The sequence below is a fragment of the Astatotilapia calliptera genome, chromosome 2, assembly GCF_964374335.1.
Source record: "Astatotilapia calliptera chromosome 2, fAstCal68.1, whole genome shotgun sequence".
Taxonomy (NCBI): Eukaryota; Metazoa; Chordata; class Actinopteri; order Cichliformes; family Cichlidae; genus Astatotilapia; species Astatotilapia calliptera.
In genome coordinates this window covers 37,658,399-37,674,850 of record NC_137423.1, presented here as the reverse complement: position 1 = coordinate 37,674,850, position 16,452 = coordinate 37,658,399, and the positions used below count along the sequence as shown (strand labels likewise).

At 41.4% G+C, this 16,452-nt stretch overlaps 1 protein-coding gene across 2 annotated transcripts; it reads left to right on the top strand.

The window, feature by feature from the left end:
- The first annotated feature begins 572 nt into the window (after window positions 1-572).
- Window positions 573-16,002, top strand: sfxn5b (sideroflexin 5b). 2 transcript variants are annotated; one of them, XM_026146540.2, is made up of 14 exons: window positions 573-868; window positions 7,437-7,505; window positions 9,046-9,123; window positions 9,319-9,345; window positions 9,454-9,508; window positions 9,603-9,628; window positions 9,748-9,801; window positions 10,014-10,070; window positions 10,149-10,214; window positions 10,364-10,454; window positions 12,289-12,404; window positions 12,534-12,619; window positions 13,682-13,799; window positions 14,052-16,002. In XM_026146540.2, the coding sequence occupies exons 1-14, from the start codon at window positions 812-814 to the stop codon at window positions 14,127-14,129; spliced, it is 978 nt and encodes a 325-aa protein (XP_026002325.1). In that variant the 5' UTR covers window positions 573-811; the 3' UTR covers window positions 14,130-16,002. The 2 variants fall into 2 exon arrangements, with proteins under 2 accessions (XP_026002325.1, XP_026002335.1); XM_026146550.2 differs by lacking the exons at window positions 9,454-9,508; window positions 9,603-9,628; window positions 9,748-9,801 and having other exon boundaries at window positions 574-868.
- Window positions 16,003-16,452: the final 450 nt, after the last annotated feature.

Here is a 16,452-nt window from a genome sequence, read left to right as displayed (position 1 = left end):
AGGGGCTCACAAAATTTAGCAGATAAAATGTAATTGCAGTCAGAGAAGGGGTATCCTTATCTTGTCCTTATGTAATAGTAGAAGATAGCATTTAAAATCTTATTTTGGGGGGTATCTGATGCATATTAACAGTGTTCATAATTAAGTAACCCCAAAGTAACACTATAGGGGAAAAATGAATGCTTTGAAAGTGACGCTGGAAGTGTCATTTATCCGAATTTATCATGCACATTTCGCTCCATATGCCACAGTTGGCTTATTTATTATTTTTTCTCAGTTTCCTCTTATTTTTCTTCATATGTATCAGCGTTATAAGAGGAGAAAAAACAAAATCTCTTGTCTTTTTTCTTGGTGTTTTGAGATGGAAGTAATTTCCTAAGCGGCAGTGTCTTGCTTCTCTCCACAGAATGATAAGAGGTAATGAAAGTGTCCAATGCGCTGACTGATAACATAGATTGTCGCTGCTGGTTCTTTATTAAGTCGCTCCAGGCCGACCATTACTCCTTGCAGACATCCGGCCACGCCCCCTCACATTATGAGTAATTGGGTCTATCTGACACCTATGGTGGCATCAGCGGTTATCTCTCCCCAAGATCAATCCGAACAGTTATGCAATAGCGTTCACCTAATCGATTATTTGGGATGTGTAGTCATGCGCTTCAACTTTGCCAGCGTTAAAGCAAATGAGAAAACTACATCTCCCGGCAGGCTTAGCGGCACATTGCTTCACTAGTTACACATTGAATGTAGTTCGCTGTACTTGGAAATCCGTTCATGATCCAGTTCATTAATAAATAAATAGTTGAGTGTCATGGCGGAATCCGCAGCGTGTCCTGCATTCCAGCTCGGGAGACCCCGATACGACCAGGTAAGCCCCCCCTCTACCCTCCGCTAACCATCCGTTAATGGGATTTTGTTTTCAGGCTTTTCGGTGGAAAACAGCTCCATCCTCCGCCCTGCAGCCGCTCCGTTCCGGATGCTGAGGCAGTTTGTGGGCACAAAGTTGGCTTTGATTTGTGATCCGATTCTTCGTTGCCTTTATTTAAACCGCAGTAACTTCCAGCTGCTAGTGAACTTGGTAGAGATGGATGAGTTTTGACTTTATTGCAGTTTTTATAGTGGAAATGATTTCTCGTCGGCAGTGCCATATCAGTGTTTTATGAGATTCCACGCCTCTTCGACGCACGGTTATATCACTGTTCGGATCTGCAGTCAACACACTGAGAGCTCGCCGTCGGTCGTTTTCTCTCAAATCTTCAACTGGCTGTCTGAGTTTGGCTTTTCCTATTTTCACTTTTAATCTAGGCTTCAAAATCTGTTGGAACATCTTGTACAATAATCCAGTCCAACCAAACTTTCTTTTTACCCCCAGGATGCTTCCTGCAGACTGCTGTTGCTCCCACTTTGTTTGACGTTACTGGACTTCCAACCGCGGTAAAGTGAGCCGTCATTTGTGAGCCGCGGTCAAGCCAGCCGCCTCCTATCCGCCGCATAAATTTCCTTGCGCTTTTACACCAGTCTTTACGGTAGCGCCTTTTCGCTTTATATCCTGATTGAAAGCCTAGACTCGCGCACACGCGCGCGCACACAAATTACAATGGAACAGCCCAGTACAGCCATCGTGACAGTCTGGTTGCATATTCAAAAATTCATTAAAAATCATTCTTAAAAGTTGATGCCAAGCTTTCAACACAATCCTCTTCTCGGACACCTACTTTACCTCTGGGCCAGGTTTTACCCAGATTTACTGTAATATTACTCAGAAATCACAGTAAACTCATATTCAGTGCAATACAGTCAAAACACTACAATTATGTTTATTTCAAAAATTCATTAAAAGTCATCCTGAGTAGTTGATGTCCAACTTTCAACACATCCCTCCTCTGGGACACCTACTGTACCTGTGTGCCAAGTTTCATCCAGATTTACTGTAGAATTCCTCAGAAATTAAAGGAAACTTATATTCAATTCAATACAGTCAATACAATAGAATTATGTCAATTTTCAAAAATTCATTAAAAATCATCCTGAGTAGTTGAGGTCCAACTTTCAACACTTTCTTACTCTGGGCGTCCTACCGTACCTCTGGGCCAAGTTACATCTCAATTCACTGTAATCTTTATCAAAAATTGAAAGAACAATTATATGTCAATGCTGGATGTGTGTCCTTTCAAAGTGACACTAAATAACAGAACTCAGGCGCATCAGGGAATAATCCAAAAAGGCGGATTTATTAAACAAAAACAACATACAAAATATCTCTAACCCATACTACATAACCTAAAAAGAAACAAAGGGACACTTAGAAGCACAAGAAAACAATACTGAAAGGGCAAGAGACACAGTCCAAACACAATCCACAACTAAAATGCCAAAAGAACAAGTCATCCCACATAGCAGACGGGTCTTGCCTGGATCTGGTGTCAAGCCGGCACTGCTGGCTGACTTCTGGCATGGTAAGATGGCACTGTTTATGTGATGGCATGCCACATTTGGCCTGATTGGGTGAATGTGACATGTTGTATAGAGCACTTTGAGTAATATGGGTGAGTAAAAATGTGCTGTATAAGAATCAGTCCATTCACTGTCTGAACAGAGTTTCGTCATGTTACTTTTGCACTATTATGTTCCAGCACATGTTGTTATTACATGGCTTACATGGCTAAGGTACACATTAGGCTGACATCTGGGGCCAGAGCTGAAACTGTTCTGGGCCAGCACAGGGCCAGCAGTGTGTCTGCAACTGGCCTTGTGTTGGCGCATGTGTGGGCCACCTCTGGTAAACCAGATCTGGGCCACCATAGGGCCGTCATTCTTTGCGGTACGCAGGCCATGTGTCAGCACATTGTGTGGGACAGATCCAGGCCATACCAATTTTGCTATGTGGGAGAAATTATGTAAAAATAGAAACATCATAAAAATGAAAATGAACATAAAGTAAAATGTACTGAAAAGAACATCAGTATGGCCATCATTATTTGCTTGGAAAGTCTAAAGTTCCATGGCTTTGAACAGCCAGAGAACGCAATGCCCAGCTTAGAATGACTAAAAGTAACTTCTTTTAACATTCTGTCATTCTGCTTCTATATCAAACATCCACTAAAAATAGTCATTTGAAAAAAAATATTCGCCACTTTTCATCAGTTTGGGTTCCTCTGTTTATAGCAATTTTTAGAAAAGAACCCAATACCTTTGTCACTATACAGTTGTACAGTGAGATACAGAGCATCTCCTACTCATTGCAAACATGCTGGGAGGGTGGCTCTATCCGCCTTAGTGCAGCTGCTGTACCATACTGTGATGCAGTAAGTTAGTAGGCTCTCAATGGGCGAGTGGTGGAAGGGTGAGCTGTAGTCCACAAAGAGCATTCTGGCGTAGCTCTGCCGCTGTTCTAGGTGACTCAGCACCGAGTGGAGGGTGATGGCATCTTCTGTGAATCTGTTTGCACGGTATGCAAACTGGTGGGGGTCGAATTCTGGGGGGAGGTAATCCTTGGTGTGCTGAAGGACTAGTCTCTCAAAGCATTTCATGATTACCGGTGTGAGGGCCACAGGGCAATAATAGTTCAGGCTGGTGATGGGAGACTTCTTTGGTACTGGGATGATTGTGGCTGATTTTAGACAGGATGGGATGGCTGCTTCATCCAGTGAGAGGTTGAAGCTTCTGGTGAAGATGAGGGTGAGCTGGTGGGCACATGGTCTTAGCACTTTACCACGTATTCCGTCTGGACCGGCCGCCTTCCTGGGGTTCACTGCTAGGAACACACATCTGACATCGTGCTCCGTTACAGTGAATGGAGCGGTGCAGGAACCAGGTGAGGATGAGGATGGGAGCAGGGCTGAGGCAGATGAATGCTGCTGTTGTGGTGTTTCAAAGCGGGCGAAGAAGCTGTTTATTTCCTCTGCTAGCTGCACACTCAGGTTTTCTGTTTTCACAGTTCTGCCTCTGTGGTTTATGATGTCTATTATTCCATGCCATGTGTTGTTGCTGGACAGGTGGGACCCCTTTTCAGGTCAGCTCGAGCAGACCTGTACAGAGCTCTGTCAACAGACCTACAGGGAGTGCAGAATTATTAGGCAAGTTGTATTTTTGAGGAATAATTTTATTATTGAACAACAACCATGTTCTCAATGAACCCAAAAAACTCATTAATATCAAAGCTGAATGTTTTTGGAAGTAGTTTTTAGTTTGTTTTTAGTTTTAGCTATTTTAGGGGGATATCTGTGTGTGCAGGTGACTATTACTGTGCATAATTATTAGGCAACTTAACAAAAAACAAATATATACCCATTTCAATTATTTATTTCTACCAGTGAAACCAATATAACATCTCCACATTCACAAATATACATTTCTGACATTCAAAAACAAAACAAAAACAAATCAGCGACCAATCTGCCCTTTACCAATCCAGCCACGGGCCCATCCATCTGGCCCATCAAGACTCACTCTCATTTCATCAGTCCATAAAACCTTAGAAAAACCAGTCTTGAGATGTTTCTTGGCCCAGTCTTGACGTTTCAGCTTGTGTGTCTTGTTCAGTGGTGGTCGTCTTTCAGCCTTTCTTGAACTGAACATAAGTTCCCTGCAATTTCTGAAGAATATTACAGTAAATCTGGCTGAAACTTGGCCCAGACGTACAGCAGGTTTCCCGGAGGAGGGATGTGTTGAAAGTTGGACCTCAACTACTAAGGATGATTTTTAATGAATTTCTGAAAATTGACATAATTCTATTGTATTGACTGTATTAGATTGAATACAAGTTTCTTGTAATTTCTGAGGAATTCTACAGTAAATCTGGATGAAACTTGGCACACAGGTACAGTAGGTGTCCCAGAGGAGGGATGTGTTGAAAGTTGGACATCAACTACTCAGGATGATTTTTAATGAATTTCTGACATTTCCATAATTGTATTGACTGTATCGGGCTGTTTCATTGTAATTTGTGTGCGCGCATGTGCGTGCGACTGTTCGCGCGCGCGCACGTGTGCGCGAGTCTAGGCTTTCAATCGGCACATAAAGCGAAAAGGCGCTACCGTAAAGACTGGTGTAAAAGCGCAAGGAAATTTATGCGGCGGATACGAGGCGGCTGGCTTGACTGCGGCTCACAAATGACGGCTCACTTTACCGCGGTGACTTCCACGAATGTCTGAAGCTCATTACTGAATTTTCCCTCCGTTAGTTAATTTGCAGTGGTCAGGCCTGACAGATAACGTGTCCTTCACGTTGACTCCGATGGCACGTTGAGGACAAGTTAAACTCGCATCTAATTATTCTGTGGTCATTCCCATTTAACGAACAGCAGTATTAAGGGAGTTATTTACGCTGTAATGTCAATGCACAGAGTAAAGTCTTCATGCGTGGAGTGTAAATTAAAGTCACACTAAACTGCTTTAAATCTGATGTTCTCTCAACTCACACGAGCGACCAATACAGTTGTTATTATGCCACCATGACAGCAGAAAAAAATATTGGAAAATATGAAAATTTTCCCACAACTACTGAAGTGTTTTCGGGTCAAGTACATTTGATGTGACAGATCTTTACTGAAGAAATGCACAAAGAGACACAGAAATCATTCAAATATTATTCAGATATTATTCTATCATTCCATTCTATTTCTTAACTTGCTGTTCAGTTTAACCAAGAGGCACTGTGTTTTGCAGGAGTGACCTAACCTGGAGTGTTTTTCAGTACAGGCAGGAGCTGGCACTCTGACAGAGCACAAACACGAGGGGAACATGCAAACTCCACACCCAGTGGCCCTAAAACCAGGTTTAACCCCAGGACCCTCTTTCAGTGGTTCAGAAGTGCTATCGCTGCAAAAATTGTAACCCCCCCCCCCCCCCCCCCCAAAAAAAACAACAAAAAACAAAAAAAAGAAAACCCTGCAAAAATGACCACAAAAAGATATAAAGCAGCAAGTAAGAGTTACAAAAGGATAAGGAAGGGATGCAGCATTACACAAAATGACTACGGTGAGATGTAGAACAACACAAAGAGACACAAGATGACGTCAAAGAGACAAAAAGACCAAAAGAGACACAAATGAATGTTGTCTCTCGCAATCTGTCTCTCTTGATCTAATTTAGGAGGATTGAAGCACTGCATGCATGAGTGTGCCTCCAGATCTGTTTCATAATTCATTCATGGACGCACCAATTAGTACAGGATATTGCATTGTTCACAGACTGCCCAAGTGACAGCTTATTAACAGTCTTTGTCTCAGGATATTTATCTTTTTTTTTAACTGATTACCATCACCAAGGCTCCCCAGCTCGGCCCCGCCATTAGTTTTTCATTGCTCTTTCCCCTCTGGTCCTCAAAAAGACGTTCGTTTTTCATCAGTAACCTGCAGTTCATGTTGGGCTGTTCAAGGTGCTGCAATACTTTTAGTTCTTTGCATCAAAGCATTAAAAATTAGGGCAGTCCTTGAATCAGCATGAATCTTGTTTGGTTTGTCTGTGCTCTGTGCCGCGCTCCATCTCTGCTAGCCTTGTTGTGTGTTCTCCAGGGAGCTGAAACTCATGCATAATTAACGCGGGCTCCTCACACAGATCCTCCCTTCGCCCCACTCTTACAAAACAGCACTGCAGCACATATGGCCTGTCAGAGGAGGAGACATGCGATGAGGGAACGAGGCAGTGACAGAAAACCCAGAGCAGTGATACGGATAGATTTATACACCTACGGTCTTTATAAGGACAGAAGGTTGTTTCCAGTCATTTCAATTTGAAACTGGTGCTAGAGAGGTAATGAAAATAGAGACGTGTCAGTTCCACTGTCATTCTGCTGTGTTTCCCTCCCTTCATCTCTGATAAATGTCTCTGACGGATTCTGATTGAAGCTGCCATGTTTTCACCCGTTTGGTTTGCCAAAGAGACTCTTGGCACAGGCTCCTGTTGGGCCTTTTCAGATTGCTGGCACACATACTTAGCAATTGGCATGCTGATGTAGAAACAGTGAAGGGAACAGAAAACAGGGCGCTTGACCAGCAGCTTCAAGTCTCACTTGGGAGGAACTTTTACTGGAGTAAATGTGCAGATTGCTGGTGCATTTCCCCCAAACTTTAATCTTAAAATACATAATTTGCTTTTACATCTCAGCATTATTTCCTTCCATATGATTATAAGAAAACTGCTACACAAAGAAGTTGTGAATTACATTTTGAAGTAGATTAACGTGATCATGTGTATTCATTTCAGTGTTTCTGAACCTTGGTTTTGACCTTGCAAATATTCTTCCGTCAATATAAAACAACAGGATGCAGACATGTGATGTTATGAAGCTATTGCTGACTCAGTGTAACTGTGAGGCAGATAAAACTGTTTGTTATGATCACGAACAAGTCGAATGGAATTGGTTCTGTGTATTTGAGTGAAAACATGTTTTCCTGCTATTTTTAAGGATTAACTCTGTCATGCTGTCTTTCCCAGGGTTCGTTCTTTGGTCGACTGAGACACTTTGTAGACATCATTGACCCGAGCACTCTGTTTGTCTCAGAGGTAACGTTTTCTCTAAAACATCTAGATGTACAGACAGGTGTCAAACTAAAGGAAAAACACAACAAAGTCTCTTTGTAAGATGCTCAGCCATCTCGGGCTGCCAGGACTGCTTCAGTGCAACTCTAGTCTCTAGTAGTGAATCTCCTATTTATGTTCTACTGTATTGAGAGCGGATGATGGTGAAGATCATGTCATACGATTCACATCATTTTCGTACCCATCAGCCAATTCAGGGTAGACTTGCAGTCAAGACCGCCTAAACCAAGACCAAGACAATACCAAGACCAGAGGGTATCGAGACCAAGACAAAGACGAGATGAGACCGAGAACGAGACAAAAAAGTCTTTAAACTGCAGCCGGATGCTGCTTCGTTTACAGGTGTCGGGCATATTTATGTGTTCTTGCAATGCACTCGCACAGCCCTCCTCACCGCCGTCTACTGTCTCACTCACTCACTGAGAGGACAGACGGATGCTCCACTTGACTGTCGCGTCTCTCACCCTCTCTGTTTTTCACATAATGATATTATCCTATATCCTCGCATGTGATTATGGGATTGGAGCATAGCTGAGCCACTGTGTGAGAGCTGAAAGGAAATTAAGTGAGGAGCGGCTCTCGCTCAATGGGAGTCGACTCTTCTGATTCACTACAAAGCGCTCTGTAAGCACGGCTCGTAGAGCTGATGCTTTTGTGCATGACACATTATCGAACGTTACGCTGTGCGTCGTGGATACTGTTGACTCCAAATCTCCCGACCACTATGTCGATCTGAGACAGGAAGACCAAGACAAGACCGAGACCAAATCCGTCAAGGCCAAGACAAGACCAAGACCACGTAAAAGTGGTCTCGAGACCAAGACCGGTCTCGAGACATCCAACTCTAATTCAGGGACCCCTCGTGTTCTTTGGATGGTGACCCTGGTATCCTGAGACGCCACTCCCACGAGGACAGAAACATTTTATTAGAGGATAAAGTTGAACATGGGACAAGTGGATTTAAACCATTCCAGGAAAACCCCCCCTTCCACATCATAACTGAGCCACCAGGTCCCCTCACTGTGTGGGCAAGGGGCTCAGGGTTTTTCTGCAATTTCTCACCCTCAGTTTGTACAATAAATAAAACTCCATATATCTGTATCTGTGTGTCATATTTCACAGTGATATTCCTGATTCATGAAAACATTTTGTATTTGAACATCTTAAAAGGTGTCACAGTGGAGTAATAAAAACCCAAGAATTCAACTATCAACTTGCTAAACATGCCATGTGCACATGATGGATAGGTTTCTCATAACTCTACAACAAATAATTGTTAAAATGCCAAATTAATTACAAGGTAAAGCTTTTTTTGCAGTCTTAAATATTTTCCTGTCAAATGCAAAGTGATGTTCAAGTGTATTTTCAGATGGAAAGGTGCTGTATTGTGGATAAATTTGTTTATATATGTTCAGGTACAGCGCCGCAGTAATACAGAATTCTATATTCTACACAATCTTGTTCCTGCAAAAGGATAATTTCATTCTTGTTCCAATTTTGACAGAAACGGCTAAACGAATGCATCAAACTCCTCGATGACTACAAACATGGCTCACTCCCACCTGGAGTGTCTGACGTTCAGGTGAATGTTACGACATAATATTACACAATCTGTTCCTGAGAGAAATCACAACATCCTGGCTACAGCAAAATGTACATTTTCACAATATAGAAAAGGCAAACTCAATAACATCTTCCATCCATTTAAGGAAAATTATAATAATACTTCATATTTAATTATAGTTCTTTTGTTTTATTGCATTGCTCACATGTTCAGCTGTGGGAAGCACAGAAGATCAAACAGGTAAGTATTATATCGGACGTAAGTCGGCCCACGTTTACTGCCCTTTCATACATTCAAGTCTCTGGGCTGCTGGCGGCATGAGGAAGCTTTCATGCTCTCTGCACGCAGGCCATCATTCATCCTGACACAGGAGAGAAGATCTTCATGCCATTTCGAATGTCAGGTACGGCCTCAGATGAAGATCTTTGCTGAACTTGTTTGAGTTGATCCATTGTATCATCATTGTCTACACTGAAAATCATGTTTTCACTGTGCAGGTTATGTACCATTTGGAACACCAATTGTAAGTCACATATGAAAGCCATGCATTTCATAGAACACGGTCAAATTTGGGGACAGATGAAAGGAGATTTTGAACTTATTTTGTCCAAAAATAAGCTCCTATTCCCTGATTTCATCTAGGTCATTGGCCTTCTTCTCCCAAATCAGACTGTGGTGTCTACCATTATATGGCAGGTACTGTAAATAACATGCTTATTGTAAATCATTGCATTTATTGTCCATTTTGAACATCTGGTAAGTGCACTTTTACTGGGTACATGCAAAGCTTTACCACCTGTTATACACTGGGACATTGTAAAATAAAGTGCTGCTGCTCTGTTTAACACTACTCGCTCATCCTTTAAGCCCGGCTCTTCCCTCATGTCCTCCCTTCCTTTTTTCTTCAGTGGTTGAACCAGAGTCACAATGCCTGTGTGAACTATGCGAATCGTAATGCGACAAAGGTAAAAATGCAAATAAATACAAACTAAACTAAAAAAACCAACTATACAAATGTTGTGACACTGTTTGTTTTTCTTCAGCCTACACCAACATCCAAGTTTATTCAAGGCTACGCAGGAGCTGTGACGAGTGCTGTATCTATTGCAGTGAGTGGGTTTAAGATTAATACAGTTCGTCTTGTGGAATAACTTTTATCATGTTGCAGATGTTTAACTGCAGCACTGTGGAGCTGTATAAAAAGCTGGTTTTACTTGGAATTACGAGATTTAACAGATATTTATTCCATATTTTATAGGTGGGACTGAATGTGCTGATTCAGAAGGCCAATAAATTGAGTCCTGCCACCAGAATGATAATACAGAGACTTGTCCCCTTTCCAGCTGTAGGTAGGTTTTCAAAGGAGCCTTTGTTATGATGAGGGTGGGTTTCATGTGGCCCTCTGCTGGTTGATCTTACATCTTGTTTAAAAATGATTTCAGAGTTTTGTAATTGTGCTAGGATATTTTATGTATTCCTTTTATTATTGAACTTGTTATTCTCATGAACATCAGCAGTTCTACAGATTAATCCACGACATGCTTCTATTTTCTTCTTCTTTGTCAGCTTCATGTCTGACTGAACACCCTGGTACTTTGTACAAATTGGTTAACATCATTTCAACATTTTAATATCAGGTCATGTTTAATTTTTGTATGTTTCCTGAATGTTTCTAGCTCTGAATAAAGCTGTATGGGAAAGGTTTCTCATAACTAAAAGACCAAAAAGTGCTGCATTAATTCATTTTATATCCTAGAATATTAGCTAGAAACTAACAATCACACTACCCGCTACAAGCAAGCACTTGACAACAGTGGGAACGAAAAACCCTCCTTTTAACAGAAAGAAACCAGATTCAGGGAGGGGCAGCCATCCGCCATGATTGATGAAGAAACAGTGCATCATTAGAAGCTCCCAGCAACCGGACATTTTTGCAGTATAACTAAAGGCTGGTGAAGGGTCATCTACACGAGTATGAACTGCAAGCTTAATCAAAAATGCACATTTTAGGTGTAATCTTAGCTGGCTCCATAGCAGAGAGACCTGATAGCTGAAGGTTGTATCTGATATTCTGCTTTTGATAATGCTGGGAACCACTCTGTACATTCACTCAATTCTATTCTTGTAATTTAACCAATCCGGAAAAAGTAACCGGAAATACATAAGAGGAATGAACAGTGCTGAATAGGCCAATCACAATAGGTGCAAGCTGCATCAACCTGAAATGTAGTTACATTTCCAAGGAAGTGCAGGTTGGGTTATGCCGTAGGTGTGGGGTTTCAAAGAGGTTTGCAGTTATGACATGCCAATGGTGTAGATTTCCCACTGAAGCATAAATCCCTGGTAAACCTTCAGTCACAGAGCGATGCTCTGTTAGGATAATACGGTACTATGTGGTCTTTAAATGGCCTGGTAAAATGGCCTGCATTTGTATAGCGCTTTTCTAGTCCATAGGACCCCAAAGCGCTTCACACTACATTCAGTCATCCACCCATTCACACACACATTCACACACAGGCGATGGCAAGCTACATTGTAGCCACAGCTGCCCTGGGGCGCACTGACAGAGGCGAGGCTGCCGGACACTGGCGCCACCGGGCCCTCTGACCACCTCCAGTAGGCAAACACGGGGTTAGTATCTTGCCCAAGGATATTTGACATGCAGCCAGGAGGCAGCCTGGGATCGAACCACCGACCTTCTGATTAGTGGCTGACCTGCTCTGCCACCTGAGCTACAGCCACCCCATAGTCTTTAAGATAAGATGGAGGCTGATTATGTCTTTTATGAGAATTAAATTCTGATAACACGGAGCCAGTGAAGAGAAACTGAAAATGAAGAAATGTGATTTCTCTTTTAGTTTTAGTTAGCGCTCTCGCTGCAGTGTTCTGGATCAACTGAAAGTGTTTCAGGGACATTTAAAGTGACCTAATAATGCATTACAATAGTCATGCCTGGAATTGATACGTGCACGATCTTTTCAGCATCGTCATCACTCTGAGACAGGATTTGACAGTGATGGTAATGGAGAAAGTAATGGTAGTGTCCTGGTTTGGGCCACAGTGTTGTGGCTGCACAGACTACAGTCACAACGTCTGTGGCTGCAGTCGTTGTTTGTCAGTCTCTGCACAGATTCTGGTTAAAATGCATTATAATTTCTGAGCTGTCTCCCTCTCCCTTTCCAGCTAGTGCAAACATCTGTAACGTGGGCCTGATGAGACACAATGAGCTGTCCGAGGGCATCGATGTGCTTGACAACAACGGGAACATTGTGGGATCCTCCAGAATTGCTGCGAGACATGTGAGGGCTCTTTCATTTTTGCATGCATGATTCTCGTTTGAAATCCAAACGCCATCTGATTTCCTGAAAAATAAATAAATAAACTCAGTGTTTGAAATGGAGCATGTGCACAATGTTCTCTATCCCCAGGCAATCATGGAAACTGCCTTTACACGTGTGGTCCTCCCAATGCCAATCTTTGTCCTGCCCCCCATCATTATGTCCTACCTCGAGAGGTTTGTGCAGAAATACATTGTTAAGATTTTTTTCCTGTTAGGGTTGCAACTAGTGACTTACTTTTGTTGCTGTTAGTTGTTGTTAGTTGTTGGCCAGTTGGTCTAGAAAAGTACATAAAGCTGCTGCCAAAAGTTCCTAGAGCGATGTGGCACAGTTAAAACAGTAACAGCACAAACCTCAAACATGTAAAATGATCAGAATGTAAAATATAATGCAGTAAGTTTTCCAACAAAGCAAATCAAACAAAAAAGAAAAGCAAATGAAAAGAAACAAATGTACTCATATAGAATAATTACGTTTATGAATGCTGTTGTGGGTAATGATGCTTTTTATTCAACCTATAATACAAGAAAATGCAGCGACCACCCATTTAGTCAAAACTGAAGTAACACTAGTACTTAAGTATGACTGTGACTAAATCAAATCATGGCAAAAGAACAGTTGAAGCCTAAGTTAGCCTTTGAATTAAAGTACAATTTAATAATCTGGCAGGTGCAGGGCTTTGTATTATCAGCTTTGATGTTTTTGCCTCCTGATGGTTATCCAAAGTCAGACTCTAACACAATCAGCAATCAATAAATCCATTACAGTAGTTTGCTTTGTGTCATTGTGCAGCAAACTGGGACTGCTTTACCATTGCTTTAATTGTGCTCTTTTTTAGTATTGGCTGCTTGAATTTGTTCTAAAAATGCACAGCAAATACTACAAGTACTACTTTGTGTGTACTGAACCAAAGCTGACATGTGTTGTGCCCCGAAGTGTTTACTAAACTATTCATTCAGTCAAAGGTCACAAGAGTAAAGGACAGACAATATAAGAAGAAATAGAAAAGTAAAGCAGATTTTGTGCCTTTAAAGAAGAATCTGCAGTCAGATTTATGATATTCTCTCACACACACATAAATCTCACACCCTCTAATCGTGCAGAAATAGCTCCCCTAAATCTGCACATGATGTTTTTCTCCAGATCCAAAAATAACTCATAGCTTTGCAGGAGTCATCTGGGATCGATCCACACAGCACGCTCACGTTTCTTTTTTATCTCTGCCTTGACTTGTGTAGGCTGCGATTTCTGCAGAGCAACCGCAGGCTGTTGCTGCCCATCCACAGCGTTGTGTGCCTGGTTACCTTTGGCCTCTCCTTACCCGTGGCCATCAGTCTGTTCCCCCAGATGTCTCAGGTACAGGACATACACTGTTAGACGGGCTGCTGCCTTCAAGGCCAGATGGCACAGGGAGCAGCTGTGCAAAAATTCAAATTACATGTGCACAGCTTGACATGCAGAGCCCCGACCCACATCCTTTTATTCCAGCGTCTAATTAAAACTCTAAATGACTTTCAAGGCTAAAGGAAGGAGAGAAGAGCTCAATTCTTACATTTGGTTTCATGGTCTTTGTTTTGCTTTCTTTCACTCTCTTTTTTTTGTTGGCAGATCGAGGTGTCTTGCCTTGAGCCGGAGATTGCCATGGCAACAGATTGCAAGGTGGTGACCTACAACAAAGGTTTATGATGGATGGTGGTGGAGTGGGAGAGGAGAGCAAAGGGAGCCAGGAGGAAAAGGAGGCTGCAGTGTGAATAGCTGTCAGGGAGTCTCAGCTGTAGGGTTCCTCCTGTCGACAGGTTTGGGAACTATGTGCTGCATTTTTATCACAGGAAAGACTGCTTTTTAAACTGGTTTCTGCATTTATCAAGATCCCAGCAGTTATTAAATCATAGTTTTCTGAGAGGTTTTTTATTCTGTCGTCTCCTTTTTAAGAGCTCTTTGTATAGAAATGCTGATTTATTCTCTGTAAAGTCAGATTTAGCATCAGTTCATTATTTAATGCTGTATAAATAAGTGTTCCCTACAGATATGCTATTCTTTGTTGGTCCGACCGAGTACAGTTCTTCTCACTGCGTCATCCCTAACTTTGTCCGTCTGTGACTGGGGGACTGTGTATGCCGTGCAGAGCCAGTTTGTTTGAGCTTTTTGGTTTGAAACTGCTGCAAATGAACCAAAACAGTAAAAATATTCCTTCACTCTGTTTTGAATCTTGGGACAAACATTTGTAAAATATATTGAAAGCAAATGCAGTATTGATTATATGAGAGGAAATCAGCCCAAGGAGAGATGAACGTGTATAAGCTTATGAATCCAAAAATCGTTGGACAAACAGCGACGTGTATGTCCAGAGACTGTTCTGTGCACTGCTATTAAGCTGTAGCCACTTAATAGCAGTACAAAGACCAGTGTGCACAATTTCCACAGCCATTAATAAAGAAGAGCACACAGGTACCTAACTTCTTTAGTGGTGCATGCATGCATAAAGAGCAGCACCATAATCCAATAAAGTTAAAAAAGTTAAAGAAATGTTGCAGATGAAAGGTTTTCCCTGCCTGAAAGGAGGAATTAGATTTATTTCTAAAAAAGGAACCTTAATTTAAGTTGAGTGATGTTTATTCACAGTCCTGAGTTGCTTGCGCTGTGATCAGATTTTAGTTAGATTTTTAAGAGATTTGCTGCAGCAACCTCCTAATTACAGCCCTCATATGGGAAACACAGTTCTCACAGTGCCCATGCTGAGCCACATATATTTAAAACATTTTCTTATTGTTTACTGACAGTAAGGAATATGGCCATGCAGAATAAGTCTTTTATATTGGATAAGACAAAACCCGATACCAATATATTAGGATCATTATGAGCCTCTTAATATAAAAATGTATTTATTTTTCCTTGTACTGGCTCCTATCCATCTGATGACTCTGTGGAGGTAGAGGCAAATATAAAATTATATATATATATAAAATATAAAACTACAAGTAGTAAGTATTTTTCATCAGGTTCATTAAAGACATAAATCTACTGTATTGTGGCTGTGACATGTAGTGAGTGAGATGAAAACATCTTCTGAACTGCAGCTGATAATAATCTGATTATGGAGATGGAAAGGAGTCAGCTGCATGCAAACTAAGTTGTTGAGTGAGACTCACTCGGACGAGGGAAACTTTCACTATGAAACAATGTAAAAAGGTGAAGCTCCTGTTAAGTAGCTGCACTCTCGATGTCTTATTGTTTATACAAGTTTTAAACTGGCAGTTGATACATGCCAGTGATTTTAACCCACACAATGTGAAAGAACTGCTAAAACATGGCATTACATTTTCTTGTATGAAGGTCATTTTGCTCCATTACTGACTGTTGTCAAGTTACTGTTTTATTATTAAAGAATTGCTTCTTTTGTACACAATTTGAAATAGAACCATAACATATACTACACAACTGACTGTTTTTAATTCTTTGTGTAAAACTTCCACTGATACTATTGCAAATGTTTGCCAGTCAAACAATGTAAACCTGATATTATTTTACTATATAGCCTGTAATAAATACTCTTACTGTATGTAAAGTGTCTGCACTCTTTACTTCATGTTGCTACAGGATGCTTTTCCACCCTTTACAGTAAGGCTTCTGTATTATGTTGGTTTCCCTGGTGAAAAAGTAATTGGCTGTTATAATATGAATGAACTCTGATTAACCATAACTTTTTGGAAACCTGAGTTCAGTTTCACTAGCTGTGCCCCAGCCTGATTACTGCCTGTTGAAGCAAGAAATCACTTAAATAGAACCTGTCTGACTAAGTGAAGTAGGCTAAAATGCCACAATCTAAAGAAACTCAAGAACGGATGAGAAACACATTAATTTGCATCTGTCCGTCTGGAAAGGGTTACACAGCCATTTCTAAAGCTTTGGGACTCCAGCAAACCACGGTGAGAGTCATTATCTATACATAAAGAAAAGTTGGCATAGTGGTGGACCTTCCCAGGAGGGCCAACCGACCAGAATTACCCAA